The sequence below is a fragment of the Sus scrofa genome, chromosome 6 (assembly GCF_054392235.1).
Source record: "Sus scrofa isolate SSC_HxYL_T2T_F1_AM1 chromosome 6, Sscrofa_HxYL_maternal_Yorkshire_Landrace_v2.0, whole genome shotgun sequence".
Taxonomy (NCBI): Eukaryota; Metazoa; Chordata; class Mammalia; order Artiodactyla; family Suidae; genus Sus; species Sus scrofa.
In genome coordinates this window covers 77265274-77279696 of record NC_139388.1, presented here as the reverse complement: position 1 = coordinate 77279696, position 14423 = coordinate 77265274, and the positions used below count along the sequence as shown (strand labels likewise).

The 14423-nt window shown below is 46.9% G+C and overlaps 1 protein-coding gene across 1 annotated transcript; it reads right to left on the bottom strand.

The window, feature by feature from the left end:
- Positions 1-1627: 1627 nt before the first annotated feature.
- Positions 1628-4277, bottom strand: LOC146402564 (PRAME family member 12-like). Its single transcript, XM_084965693.1, has 3 exons — positions 3973-4277; positions 2989-3561; positions 1628-2201 (listed from the first exon to the last, which is right to left on the bottom strand). The coding sequence occupies exons 1-3, from the start codon at positions 4257-4259 to the stop codon at positions 1628-1630; spliced, it is 1434 nt and encodes a 477-aa protein (XP_084821819.1). The 5' UTR covers positions 4260-4277.
- Between the last annotated feature and the right edge of the window lie 10146 nt (positions 4278-14423).

Sequence of the window (14423 nt, the reverse complement as noted above, 5' to 3'; positions counted from 1 at the left end):
TTTCCCCTTTTTTTAGGGCTGTGGTTGTGACATATGGAAGTTCCCAGGCTAGGGGTCGAATCAGAGCTACAGTCGCCAGCCTGCACCACAGCCACAGTACTGAGGGATCCCAGCTGCATCTGCGACCTACACCATAGCTCACAGCAACACCGTATCCTTAACCCACTGAGCAAGGCCAAGGATCACACTTGCATCTTCATGGATACTAGTCAGATTCATTTTTGCTGCACCACAACAGGAATTCCTATATACATATTGCCAAACTTATGGCATATGGAAGTTCCTAGAGCTAGGGGTCAAAGCGGAGCTGCAGCTGCCAGCCTACATCACAGCAATGCCACAGCAATGCCGGATCTGAGCAGCATCTGCAACCTATGCTGCAGCTTGCAGCAGCAGCAGACCCTTAACACACTGAATAAGGCCACGGGTAGAACCTGCATCCTCATGGATAGTACTCGGGTTCTTGACCTGCTGAGTCACAACAGGAGCTCCAGATATAATTTTTAAGTGTGGTATAGTAATATTAAAACCATGTTAAATGCCTGTACTACTTTGGGATTTTGCTGATGGAATTTGGGTGTCTTTACTGGCCACAACAAGGTTAACTCAAGATGGACAATTGTCAACCCATCATAGGCAAGAGGTAGTAAGAACCAGAATATGAAGTTTATCTAGACTGTGGACAACACCTTCCAGAACTGGGGGCCTTGTCTTGTGCTCTGAAGTTCTTTGCTAAACATACAAAGGCCAGAAACATACAAAGGCCAGAAACAGTAATGGAGCCACCAGGACAATCATGAGGAACGCTCAGGACCAAGGTCATGGCCTGAGCCAGCAGTGAGGGCCCTACCAAGGCTTCTCACGCCAGTAGCTCATTGGCCACAGAGGATGGTCCCCTATGTGTGTGATAATCCAATGACCAACCACAGAAAAAAGGAAGGAGGTAAGAGATGCCCCAGAAACATTAGAGAACTTGCAGAAATGGGCAGATTGCAGGCCATAGACGATGTAGTGTCCTTTTGTTTTTTATTATTACTTTTTTTGATGTCAGCAACTGTAAACACTGAAGTATAAACTGAGAAAACAGAATCATACATCACAGAAGGCAGCAGGTATTTTACACGGAGGGTCTCTTTATTTCTCACCATTACGTTACAAACACCCACCCAGTGATAACTGAAACATGGATCGCAAGCCCATATCCACGTCCATAACATAGGCTATTTCTTTTTTTTTTTTAATTTTTAAAATTTTTTTGTCTTTTTGCAATTTCTTGGGCTGCTCCTGTGGCATATGGAGGTTCCCAGACTAGGGGTCTAATTGGACCCCTAGCCGCCGGCCTACACCAGAGCCACAGCAACGTTTTTTTTTTTTTTTTTGGTTTTTTTTTGTTTTTTTTTTGTTTGTTTGTTTTGTTTTTTTTTCATAGGCTATTTCTGACTCTGTAAACACACATCCCTGAAAGTCCCATCATATCCCAGGGTCAACTGTTCCCCCTGCAATATTGAATGGCCTTCCTTTTTCCCATTCACATGGAGCATCAGTCTGTTTCCCCTTCAAGATGGACCGATGTCCTTGATGTCAGATTCCCAGCACCCAGAAGAAAGCATTTGATAGCAGCAATCACCTAGGCATGGGTATCAGGGCAGTACACGATGGGCTCCAAGTGATCACATATGTCATCGCCACAGTGGGGACAGGGGCTGGGGCTGATCCGAATGGTCCTGGTACGTCCTAGGTCTTTCAGAATCTCCAGCACTTCAGCCTGGATCTCCTTAAGTCTCCCTTCAAGGGGAACTCCCTGAGGGCTGTAACTCTCCTGAGGGGCGGGATACCACTCATGACTTAAATTGGGCAGCCGTGCCACATGTCGCAATATCTTCTCCATGTTGGCCATGGAGAGAAAGTTCCCACGTAGGCTGAAGTACCTGAGCTGGGAGCAGTGGCACAGAGCTGGCAGGATGGCCTCAAACTGGGAGTCCGTGATCCCACACAGATCTAAGTCCAGTTCCTGCAGGGTGGCTGCAACTTTCTCCAGCAGAACTTGGAGGAGCTCAGGGCTAAACTTGGCCAGCATGACACCACTCAGATCCAAGCCTTTTAGCTGCCTGATGTTTGAGCTCTGGGACAGATGGGTCATGTCTGATTCCGTAAGCAGGGTGTAGGTGATCGAGAGGTTGTCCAAGGGGTGATCCAGGCACCTGGGGACAAACCAAGCCATTAGTTCCTAGATAGCAGAGTGCCGGGTTACCTCCAGGCAAGAGACAAGCATTTCCCCAAGCTGAGGTTGTTCCGACCACCTGATGAAGGTCAACACACACGATGCCCAATCTGATTTGAGGCTGAGTCCCATCCCATTCCCTGTGGGACTGGGTCATGCTCTCAGAGACTTGAAACTCTCTTTCCCCATCATCAAGCAGAGTACAACATCCTCCACTTGCTTGAGGATGAATGCAGATGTTGGCATGTCTGAAATCTGCTCAGAGGAGAGCCTCACACAAAATCTCAATCAAGTCTGGGCATCACCGAGTATTAATATTGGGAGATAAGACAAAATATGCTTTGGATTCAGGTTCCTTCCATTCACGCTTGGCCCCTAGATACACTGATCTCAGCCCAGGTGGGGCTCCTGAGTCACGTGCCTAAGGAACCCACCTGGACAAGATCCCACAGCAGCAGCTAGAGTTGCCATTCTGCAGGGGCTCACGTACACCCCTGCATCACCTGCCAACCTTCTACCACTTGTTATTCTCCTGTTGGCCCCAGCTCCCTTACCATCCTCTCCAGGACCACGTATTTCTTATCCAGTGATTGTCCTATCTGGGGCAAAACATCAACTTTTACAGACAGGGAATTTGAGACACACTTGTTGTGGTCACAAACCTGGTGAGCAGAGAGATTCTTTTAGAAGTGCTCTAGTCTGAGGTGCATTCCCTCCTCAGTGGACAGTTTGTGATCACTGTTCCCTAGCCCCTGGTCCACTCTCACCTGAGCATCTGGTCCAGGCGGCCTTCGAGGAAGGAGGCACATTCCAGATGGAGATCCCGGAGGTGGTGCAGCCTGAGGAACTGAGAGAGAATTTGGACAACATGCTGCTGCTCATGCTCCTCAAGTGCAGACATGAAGATGAGGGACAGAAGCAGTTTCTGCACGTTGGTCATCTGGCCCAGGAGAGGAGCAAACCTGGCCAAGGTGGACAGCTTCCAGGTGCAATTCACTTGGACCTCTTGGATACAGTCCAGCTGCACCTGAGCCAGGACCTTCATAATATTTTCCATGGGCATGGCAGAGATGCTCAGCTTCCTGCAGCACAGGAGTATGGAATCTTTTCTCCTCTCCACCCATCTGCTGAGGTAGGTGAGGAAGGGATCCAGGGTCCTTCTCTTCAGGGAAAGATCTATGAGCACCTTCAAGGGAGCCAAGGACCGGTTTGTCCTTGACCTGTCCGCAGCCACTGGTGCCATCTGGGAGTCTGGGGACACCTGAGTGCTGGATCCAGACCACATGTTCCAGAAGCTCTGGCCAGTATCCCGTAAATCCAGCACTCGCAGTTTGCACCTCCTACGGGCAAAGAGGTGATAGGTGAGGATGCATTAAAATGTGACACAGAATGAGAAGGCAGCCTCAGAATTTGACACAGATGTGCCTGCCTGTGCTTTTACTTCACCTGACCCTTGCCCCCTTCCTCCCTCTTGCCTCACTCTCCTCCATTTCCATTTGCACCTCCATCCTTTCTGGGTCTCAGTTTTTAATACCTTGAGCTTCACTGGGGCATGTTCTTTCAGGCCCCCGTGCATCTCAGGCACTCCTCCTCTTCCAGAAGGTATTTCCCGCCGTGAGCCAAGGCCTCTGAGTTTCTTCACTGGCCTCGTCAGAACTCTCTGGTCCATCCCTTGTCCATCCACTTTCCCTCAACACAATTATCTCCTCGAGGATGCCCAAACCCCAGCAGGCTCCCCGGACCAGACTCACCTGGGGCGAACTTTCTGGGCAAGTAGGAGGTCAATGCCCTCCAGCACTGCCTGTAAGGGCCCCATATAAGGCATGTCTATCAGGCCCCCCAGAGGCAGGCGGACAAAGGGCCAGACTTGCACCATGGCCTTCAGGGTCTCGATGTGTCTCCCATCAAAGGCCTCCATGAACAGTGGTGGGAAGAGCTCCGTGGGCAGATCCTCCAGAACAGAAATGGCCAAAGCCTCTTCCCTCAGCAGGCTGGTTCCTGCCAGGTCGAGGAGTTTCCGTGGGGTCTGGACACTCATCGTGATTCTGCTCCTAAAGGAATCCTCTGGAAGCTGCCAGGAAACAGGGCACTCATTTCAGGCCAATCATGAGCACAGGGTCTCCCCACCCTTCAGAGAACCTCCCCAAGGTCACTGCTTTTGCAGGTATGGAAATGCCCCATTTAGCTCAAATTCCACTCTGAGGTTGGTGGGCACAGACCTATAATTCCCTATGAGATCCACAACGGCCTCTCACAAGCACCAGTGACAAAGAAAGGCCACCACTGGAGCATGTACTTCCATCTACTGCTTTGCCAAATTCATGTCACACTGGGACATGGGTACTAAGGACCCAGGATTTCTTGGGGAAGATTTTCAGACCATCACTTAAAGCCCTACTGAAACTGTGGGAATTGGAGTGACCCGGGAACCAGCACAGCCTATATTGTCAGTTACTGCAGTTAATCTGGCTGGTAATGTTTAAGGGGATACTCCTAAAATGAATGCTATTTGTGCACAATTATTTTAGGTCCGTGCCTGTGGCATATGGAATTCCCACGCTAGGGGTCAAATCAGAGCTGCAGCTGCCAGCCCAAGCCAGAGCCACAGCAACTAGAGATATGAGCCTATGTCTGCAACCTATGCTGCAACTCTAGGCAACACCAGATCCCTAACCCACTGAGGGAGGCTAGGGATGGAACCCACATCCTCATGGATACTAGTTGGGCTCCTAACCTGCTGAGCTACAACGGGAACTCCCAGAGTTTTTTGTTTGTTTTTTCTGATCTGTGCCATATGGAAGTTCCTAAGCAAGGGGTCAAGTTGCAGCTGCAGCTACCAGCCTATACTGCCATAGCCACATCTCATCCAGGCGATATCTGCAATCTTTGCTGAAGCTGATGGCAATACCAGAGTCTTACTCCTGAGCACAGATCCAACCTGCATCCTCATAGACACTATACTGGGTTCTTAACCTGCTGAGTCACAATAGGAGCTCCAAAAATAAGTATTTTAAATATCAAGAAATTAAATTCCAGATAGATGTTTTTCATTAAGAATATTTGCTTGGGGAGTTCCCATCGTGGCTCAGTGGTTAACGAATTCAACTAGGAACCATGAGGTTGGGGGTTCAATTCCTGGCCTTGCTCAGTGGGTTAAGGATCTGGCGTTGCCATGAGCTATGGTATAGGTCGCAGATGCGGTTCAGATCCCCCGTTGCTGTGGCTCTGGCATAGGCCGGTGGCTGCAGCTCCGATTGGACCCCTAGCCTGGGAACCTCCATATGCTGCAGGAGTGGCCCTAGAAAAAGGCAAAAAGACCGAAAAAAAAAAAAAGAATATTTGCTTGGTTAAGACATTGTAAAATTATGTAAACGAAGCACAAATCAAAATGTCTGGGATTCAGGCAAACCTACACTTTGAGGCACAACCAAAATCTTAAATCTTGTCTGAAAACAAATAATTTTTCAAAAAGCTCCTCCTGCCATTCTGAGCTACATGCTCTCTCTTAAGGCCAGCTGACCATGGGGAAGAAGAGGGTGTCCTTACCTGAGCCTGGTAACATACAACTCTGAAGTGGCTGGCGGGGTGCTCGGACCTCGGACCTCGGACCTCGGACCTCGGACCTCGGACCTCGGACCTCGGACCTCGGACCTCGGACCTCGGACCTCGGACCTCGGACCTCAGACCTGAGGGACAACCCAGCTGACTGGGAGACTCCAAATCCAGAAGATTCTGTAGCTCTTCCTTGGTGACTGGGGCTTTTATAAACCTTTTTAATCAAATCATCCTTTTTGCATCTACCAACTTCCAATCAGGAAGGGATACCTGATGAGATTCCAGACGGCCCATCAGATGAGTCCTGATTGGATCAGATGAATCCTGATTGGATCATTTTCCCTCAGATCACTTGATTGAATCAGATATCCATTCAGGAGAGAGAAAAGCATGATGGAGGGGTGACCACAAACGCATTCATGGATTTGCGCCACAAGCACTGATCGAATTCTACCAACAAGGACCATTATATTCTGGGGTGTGAGATAGGGAAGGGATTATTGGTTCCTGACATCGGAAAATAAAAGAATAATTAAAAGCGTCATTGTTGGACAATCTTCGGCCATATTAATTGTCAAACTATCTGAGAATTGAAACACCTTCATGGAGATAGTGGTGTTGTTCTCAAAGGAAACAAAATTAAAGCATCCCTGTATCAACGTGTCACTTAGGTATGATGTTGGAAACAAGAGATCATGAGCCTAGTCGGGCGGCAGGGAAGTGCTGTTGGAGATGCGGTTGTTTTTGCAGCCTTAAGCCTCACTTTCTCTGATGGTGGACATGTCAAAATTCCCAAGAGATGCAAGGGTGGGGGCTGGACAGTGTGCAGCTGGGCATTCCTAAGGGACCGAGGGAGTGACGGTCTGCAGTGTAAAATCAAAGTTTAAAATTTTTCCCTCTGAGGGAAGAGGGAGATTTAAAGACATTTCCGGTGGTATTTAAAAGTAAACGAGAGGAGTTCCCGTCGTGGCGCAGTGGTTAATGAATCCGACTAGGAACCATGAGGTTGCGGGTTCGGTCCCTGCCCTTGCTCAGTGGGTTAACGATCCGGCGTTGCCGTGAGCTGTGGTGTAGGTTGCAGACGTGGCTCGGATCCCGCGTTGCTGTGGCTCTGGTGTAGGCTGGTGGCTACAGCTCCGATTGGACCCCTAGCCTGGGAACCTCCATATGCCGCGGGAGCGGCCCAAGAAATAGCAAAAAGACAAAAAAAAAAAAAAAAGTAAACGAGAAAGGCTAAGAGGAGACAGTGTCATCTTTGAGAATGCTTCCTCTGAAAAAGTTGGAATCAGCACAGTAATCTGACACAGAAAGACTGGAGTTCCCGTTGTGCGAGACTCAGTGGAAACGAATCAGACTAGTATCCGTGAGAACACAGGTTCAATCCCTGGCCTCACTCAGTGAGTTAAGGATCCAGTGTTGCCATGAGCTGTGGTGTAGGTTGCAGATGTGGCTCAGATCTCACGTTGCTGTGGGTGTGGCGTAGGCCAGCGGCTACACTTCAATTCAATCCCTAGCCTGGGAACCTCCATATGCGGCAGGTACAACCCTAAAAAGACAGAAAACAAAAAAGCAAAAAATTAAATCTAGAGTGCCGGCTGTGACACAGTGGGATTGGAAGTTGGCAGAGTCTCTGTAGGCTTGGACACAAGTTCAGTCCCAGGCCCAGCACAGTAGGTTAAGGATCTGGTGTAGATTGGAACTGATCCCTGGCCCAGGAACTCTATATGCTGCGGTTTGGCCAAAAAGGAACAAAAGAGAGAGAGAGAGAGACTAAAAATGAGAAGGAGAGCAGAGGGAGAATTGTGAGCCTTGGGAAATCAGACATTCCCAGGACTGAGAGTCACTGAGGGTGAGCACGGTGGGCTCTTTGGGAGTGTGGATCCAGTGGAGGAATGACCATGGTTCATGCACACCAACCCTGTCATCAGGCGGCAGCTGCTACCTGGAGATATTTTCTTTAATTTATTTTTCCCCCCACGAAGAACACTTTCCAGATGGCACATAGCCCCAGCCATTTTCTGGGTACCTTGGCAGCCAAAATGTAAGCCCTGGCCCCTTTCCAAGTATATTTTGATAATTTCTGTTTCCTCAAACTTAGTAGTTGACACAGATTCTGACCAAGGAGACACCCTTAGGCACAGATATAAAACTGTTTTTCCTTTCATGTGAAGCACTGTTCACAAACACCAACACCTTTCCCACACTAAATTCAGAAGCTCTGTTTGGCGTTTAAGGATCTGCCATATTCAGGGATGACGCCTGCTTTGGTCTGCATCACCCGCAGATTCTGTTGAAATTTAAAGTCACGTACAATGGGAGACCCTTTCTCCACTCCTAAGAATTTTCTGTGCCCCTCTCCCATCCCATTTATTGACACCCAAACAATTCTTATGTACCACTGGTCACCAAGGCAGGGATTCTTTTAAGGGGGTTCTTCCTCTTGGTCACTCTCCAGAAGGTTTCTTTCACCACATTTCTGCCAAGGGTGTAAACAGCCTTTGCGTAAAAACGGTACAGCATAGGGAACTCTGTCCAATCTCTTGGGGTAGAACATGATGGAAGGTAGTATGAGAAAAAGATGTGTGTGTGTGTGTGTGTGTGTGTGTGTGTGTGTGTGTGACTGGGTCACTATGCTGGACAGCAGAAATTGACACAACACTGTGAATCAACTATACTCTAATTTAAAAAAATGGGTTTGAGTTCCCATTGTGGCTCCCAGCTAGTATCCATGGGGGGACAGGGAATGGAGTTCCTATCATGGCTCCGTGGTAGTGAACTTGACTAGTATCCATGAGAACTCGGTTTGGATCCCTGACCTTGCTCAGTGGGTTAAGGACCCTGCATTGCCACGGCTGTAGCATAGGCCAGCAGCCACAGCTCCAGTTCGACCCCTAGCCTGGAAATTTCCAAATGCCATACATGTGGCCCTAAAAAAAAAAAAAAATCATGTTTAAACTAGATTCTACTCAATAGACATTTAAACTCCCAGACCATCAATCTCTTTTATTAATGACATCCAATAGAGTGAGATTTGTAACAATGATAATCATAAACTTTTCTGTTTATTGGACACGAAGTGGGTGAGCACTTTGTATCCACCACAAATAACCTTCAGAGAAAATCTAAGCATCCATACTGTTCTCATGTTTAGTTTCATGAATCAAGGTCTCTGCTAGAGAGTCTCCTGCTCACATCCCTGTGGTGAACAACTGGTACATTCTCTTAAGTGACAGGGTCAGAAGACCCCCTTCTCCAAGGTGTCAGGTAACCTACATGTTGGAAAGGACGGAGAGTCTTCACGTCAGTGGAAATGGGGAAATGCCAGCGTCTCAGATGGGCATGTTTCTACGGGATCCCAGCTTCCACGAGATCCAAAAAGACAATTGGAGTTCCCATCGTGGCACAGTGGAAACAAATCCAACAAGGAACCATGAGGTTGTGGGTTCAGTCCCTGGCATTGACGTGAGCTGTGGTGTAGGTCGCAGACGCGGCTCAGATTTGGTGTGGCTCTGGCTGTGGAGGCTGTAGCTCCGATTAGACCCCTACCCTGGGAACCTCCATATGATGTGGGTGTGGCCCTAAAAACAAACAAACAAACAAACAAAAAACAAAAAAAGACAATTGTCTTAAAGTGGCAAGCTGTAACTAATGCTGTGGGGAAAAAATAAAAAACTCAAGGGATAATATGGAAAGCCACAAAAACCATCAGACTCCAAGTCGCTTACTCTCAGATATGTGGGAATTGAAGGAATATTCAGAATGAGCGTTCCTGCATGAGCAGGAATCAACTATGGGAGTTAGTGTCAGAGAAAACCAGAGACAGGCATATGTTTAACTGGTGCAGGCAAATTTTATTCAGGACTATTGCAATAGAGGAAAACATACCTCAAGGTGGAACTGGGCTTCATTCACAACTCAAGAGATACAAGTGGGAATTCTCAGCCGAGGAAAATTACTAAGAGGGGAATCAGGGGTGCAAAGAATTCTGGCTGAACTAATCTAACAGAATTCTTGCTGAAAGAAGTCTTGTATGATCCAGTACAAGAGAGAGCGTGAGGAATTTAGAGCAGATATGGTGGGTGGTCCGATATCAAGGATGGGGATTTTTGCAGAACTGCTCAAGGGTTCTTGTTAAAACTGGCTTTCGCAAAGAAGTGCACAGATAATCCTAGGAAAAGTTTCAGGATCCTGAATAAATTGTGGTCAAAGAAAGTTTGTCAGTTGAGGGGACTGTGTTGGGGCTCAGGCTGGACTGTGCAAACCTTAATGCAGTGACATGCCTGCACAATTAGGAACAGGATGGAGGGTGCAGGCAGGTCCTGGGGATTTGGAACAAAGAGGGAATCATTTGGAAGCTTTCCATGATCTAATTAGTGCTCTCATCCTCACTGTGTTGGTTGCATGAAAATCAGCTATAGAGGAAAAATGGGGCAGGAAGGGAGGGGGGGATCAAAACACAACCCTCACCCAGGCGTATGGGCAAAGCTGCCATGTTGAAGACCCATGGAGGGGGGCAGATAAGGGAGGCACAGTAGCACTGGCCATTTGCAGGAGGTTTGGGTGTGGGTGTGGGAGAGGAGGATGCCCGTGGAATGCTGACCTGGTCCACTGCGATCTTGTCCCCTCTTTTTGGTGATGGGTTGCTATGAACTGAATGCTGGTTCCCAATCCCCCACAAATTCATAACTTGAAAGCTTATTCCCTAATTTGATGGAAAATGGAGGGGCGCCCCTCCAGGAGGAGGTCATTAAGTCTGGATGAGGTCATGGAGCCCCATGATGGGGATAGTGTCCTTATCAGGGAATGAAGATATTTGACCTCCTCTACCCCCACCATGTGAGGAACCAAAGAAGCTGTCTCCCTCCACAACCCAACCTTGCTGCCTCCCTGATCTTAGACTTCCAGCCTGCAGAACTGTAAGAAATCAATTTTCCTTCTTCAAGCTACCCACAATACCCAGTCTATGCTATTCTGTTGTAAGAGCCTGAATCAACTGAGTCACAGATAAATGGGATAGAAACCGTGTGCAGGAGGCAAAATGGGCTTTGTGAGCTCATGATTTTTTAAGGGGGAGGGGGAAACAAGGTAAACAAGGTAAGGTGGTGCTGTCCATGGCAGGTTAATGTAAAATACAGGACACATAATTGACTTTATAATGTAATCCATTCTTATATAAAATTCTGAATGAATATAACAACTATTTCTATCACTATTTTTGATCTTTTATTTCTCCCCCACTTTTCAGGGCAGAACCTACAGCACCTGGAAGTTCCCAATTTGATCCCTAGGGGTCAACTTGGAGCTAGAGCTGCAGCTGCCAGCCTACACCACAGCGACAGCAAAACAGATCCCACCTGTGTCTGCGATCTGCACCACAGCTCATGGCAACACCAGATCCTTAAACCACTGAGGGAGGCCAGGGATCAAACCTGCATCCTCATGGATAAGAGTCGGGTTCGTTACCACGGAGCCATGATGGGAACTGCTTGATCATATCTTATACATGTTTACCCTATTCCCCGGGGTTCCAGTAGGCTTGGATAGAGTTTAGGATGTGAAAGTTACATGGGTCCCATCTTTGTGGAAATGATGCCTCATAAGGCTAACTGAAACTAGTAACCAATAGTTCCTATTGTGGCTCCTCAGGTTATGAAGCCAACTAGTATCCGTGACAATGCAGGTTCAATCCCTGGCTTCATTTAGTGGGTTGAAGATCTAGCATTGCTGTAAGCTGTGGTGTAGGTCACAGACTCAGCTCCGATCCTGCATTGCTGTGGCTGTAGTGTAGGCTGGCATCTGCAGCTCCAATGTGAACCCTAACCTGGGAACTTCCATATGCTACAGGTCTGATTTGACTCCTAGCCTAGGAACTTCCATAATGTGCCAGTGCAGCCCTAAAAATAAAAGCTAAAAAAAAAAAAAGAATATTCCATGAGGAAAGAAAAATGGGAGTTCAGGTTTTTAGATTCCACATGTAAATGAGAATATACTGTATTTATTTTTCTCTGACATAGTCTATTTTGCATAAAGTACTCAAAGTCCATCCTTTTTGTGGAATGTGGTAGGATTTCCTTCCTTTAAGACATAATATATCCTATATTTATATACATTTGTGTATATATGCATACTTAAGATATTAAGAATTTCTAGCCCAGAATAACCTAGAACAAAAATTGCAAGAAAGTCAAAAGAACACCCATAAAAGCTAAAAGAATAAGGACATAGAGCAGATATAAAAGATTCCGTTCTCTTTGCAGCGCTGGCAAAACATTTTAATTACCACTTTAGAATAAAGAAATTAAGTATGCTGCATTCACAAATAGGCTCCATAGTATACATACTTCATATGTGCATATATATTTAAAAGATTTACCATATATCAATAACTTTATCTTGAATAAGGTCATTATTGTTATTACATAACCCCATGTCATGATTAAATTGGAACACATCTTAATTATCAGGGTCAAAAAATTTAAAAAAGAAAGAAAATGAAAAGACAAGTCACAGCCTGGGAGAAAATATTTGCAAGTCACTTTCTTAAAAGGATTTGTATCCATTATATACAAAGACCTAAATGAATTTTTTTTTGTCTTTTTGCCATTTCTAGGGCCACTCCCACAGCATATGGAGATTCCCAGGCTAGGGGTCAAATTGGAGCTGTAGCCGCCAGCTTACACCACAGCCACAGCAACACGGGATCCAAGCCGCGTCTGCAACCTATACCACAGCTCATGGCAACGCCAGATCCTTAACCCACTGAACAAGGCCAGGGATCAAACCCGCAAACTCATGGTTCCTAGTCGGATTCGTTAACTACTGCGCCACAACGGGAACTCCCTAAATGAATTATTGAAATGGGTCAATTTTATCATTTGTAAATTAAATCTCAATAAAGTTTAAAAAAAGATTCCACATATAAATGAAACTACACAGTATCTTTCTCTGACATATCCCGCTTGGCATAAAGTCTTCAAAGTCCATTCTTTTTATGAAATGTGCTAGGATTTCCTTCTTTTAAGACAAAAATATATCTCTATATTTATATGTATTTATATATATATTATATATATACGTATATAATATATATATATATATATTCCCTCCTCTCATATTTTCTCCAACATCCATTGAGGGGCGCTTAGGATGTTTCCATATCTTGGCTATTGTAAATGATGCTGCAGTGAATTTGGGGCTGCAGATATCTTTTTGAGAAAGTGATTTCATTTCCTTCAACGTATACCCAGAAACGGAATTGCTGGATCTTGTGGCAGTCCTATTTTTATTTTTTGAGGAACCGCCATCTCATTTTCCACAGTGATTGTACCCACTTTCATTTCCAACGACAGAGCACAAGGGCTCCCTTTTCTCCTCCCACCCCCCCAATACATGGTATATCTTGTATTTTTGGTAACAGCTACTCTAAAAGGTATGAGGTAATATCTCTTCGTGATTTGATTTGCATTTCCCTGATCAGTGATGCTGAGCATCTTTTCAGTACTTGGCCAACTGCATGTCTTTTTCTGCCAGAATGATACTTAGTATTAGAATGATTGTGAGGTCAGCAACATGCAGGTGGAGTGTAGAAACATACGAGATGCAGGGCACACAGGGTGTGTTTTCTGTAGGATAAGATAAACCAGGCAGAGAAATTGGGGTGGGGTGGGGGAGTTGCTTGCTCTTTATGGTGAGACCCAGGAGATTCGGTTCATGCCCCGGCTGACACAGAACGGCACATGCAGCCAGACAGTGCCTGAGCTGGTCATCTGCTTTGCCTTCATCATAGTGCTTTCCTCTTGGAATACACACCAAGTCACAGGACAAAAAAAGCAGTCAACCAAAGTCACAGGGATCTGGGGGGGTAATGATGCCCCCAAACTGCTGAAAAGAAGCCCCTGTCCTTGTCTCTAAAACAGGAATTTCCTCCCCAGCAGCCCCAGTTCTCACTGTGCACAGTCTCTGAGGCCACTCTTCCCACCCAGGTTGTCAGGACCTTGGAGAAGTGGACACTTGGGGTAGGCTGGGATGCTGCAAGGTTGTCTTTGGGGGCATCTCAGTCCCAAATCCCCACCCGTCATTTCTGTTAGTGTCACGGATCCCCCATGTCCCTGAGATGCCACATCTCTCTCTCTCTCCAGGGGCCCCTCACATCCAGACTCTGCCCACAGAAGAGAGGAGCCAGCAGGAAGGAGGTGGCTCAGAATCTAGGATCCAGGATGCTCAGTGTCCAGTCCTGCACAGACTGGACAAAGCTCTGATTGAAGGCCCTGGATTTGCACCTTAGGCCCATGCTAAAGCCAGCTGCTCTCCAGTTCCAGCCCCATTTCCATAACCCCCATATCAGGAGCCATCCCCGAGGGGCAGGGATTAGACTTTCCGTTCTCAATAACACATGTGGTCTTCTCCTAAGCTTTCACTCTTTCAAAACATTTTCAAATCCAGTGGCCTGTCTTCCTCCCCGTCTCACCCTTTGCCCAGCCGCCCAGAAGAGCTTGAGGCTCTGGCCACCAGGGGACACTGTGGGCCCAGAATTGGCTGCTGTCCATGGTCTCACAGGAAGGAGAGAGGATCTGTCTGGCCAGGGAGGAAAGCTGGGGGGGTAGGGTGTGACCACCCAGGCAGGGGCTTGCAAGGGGACCCCTGGAAG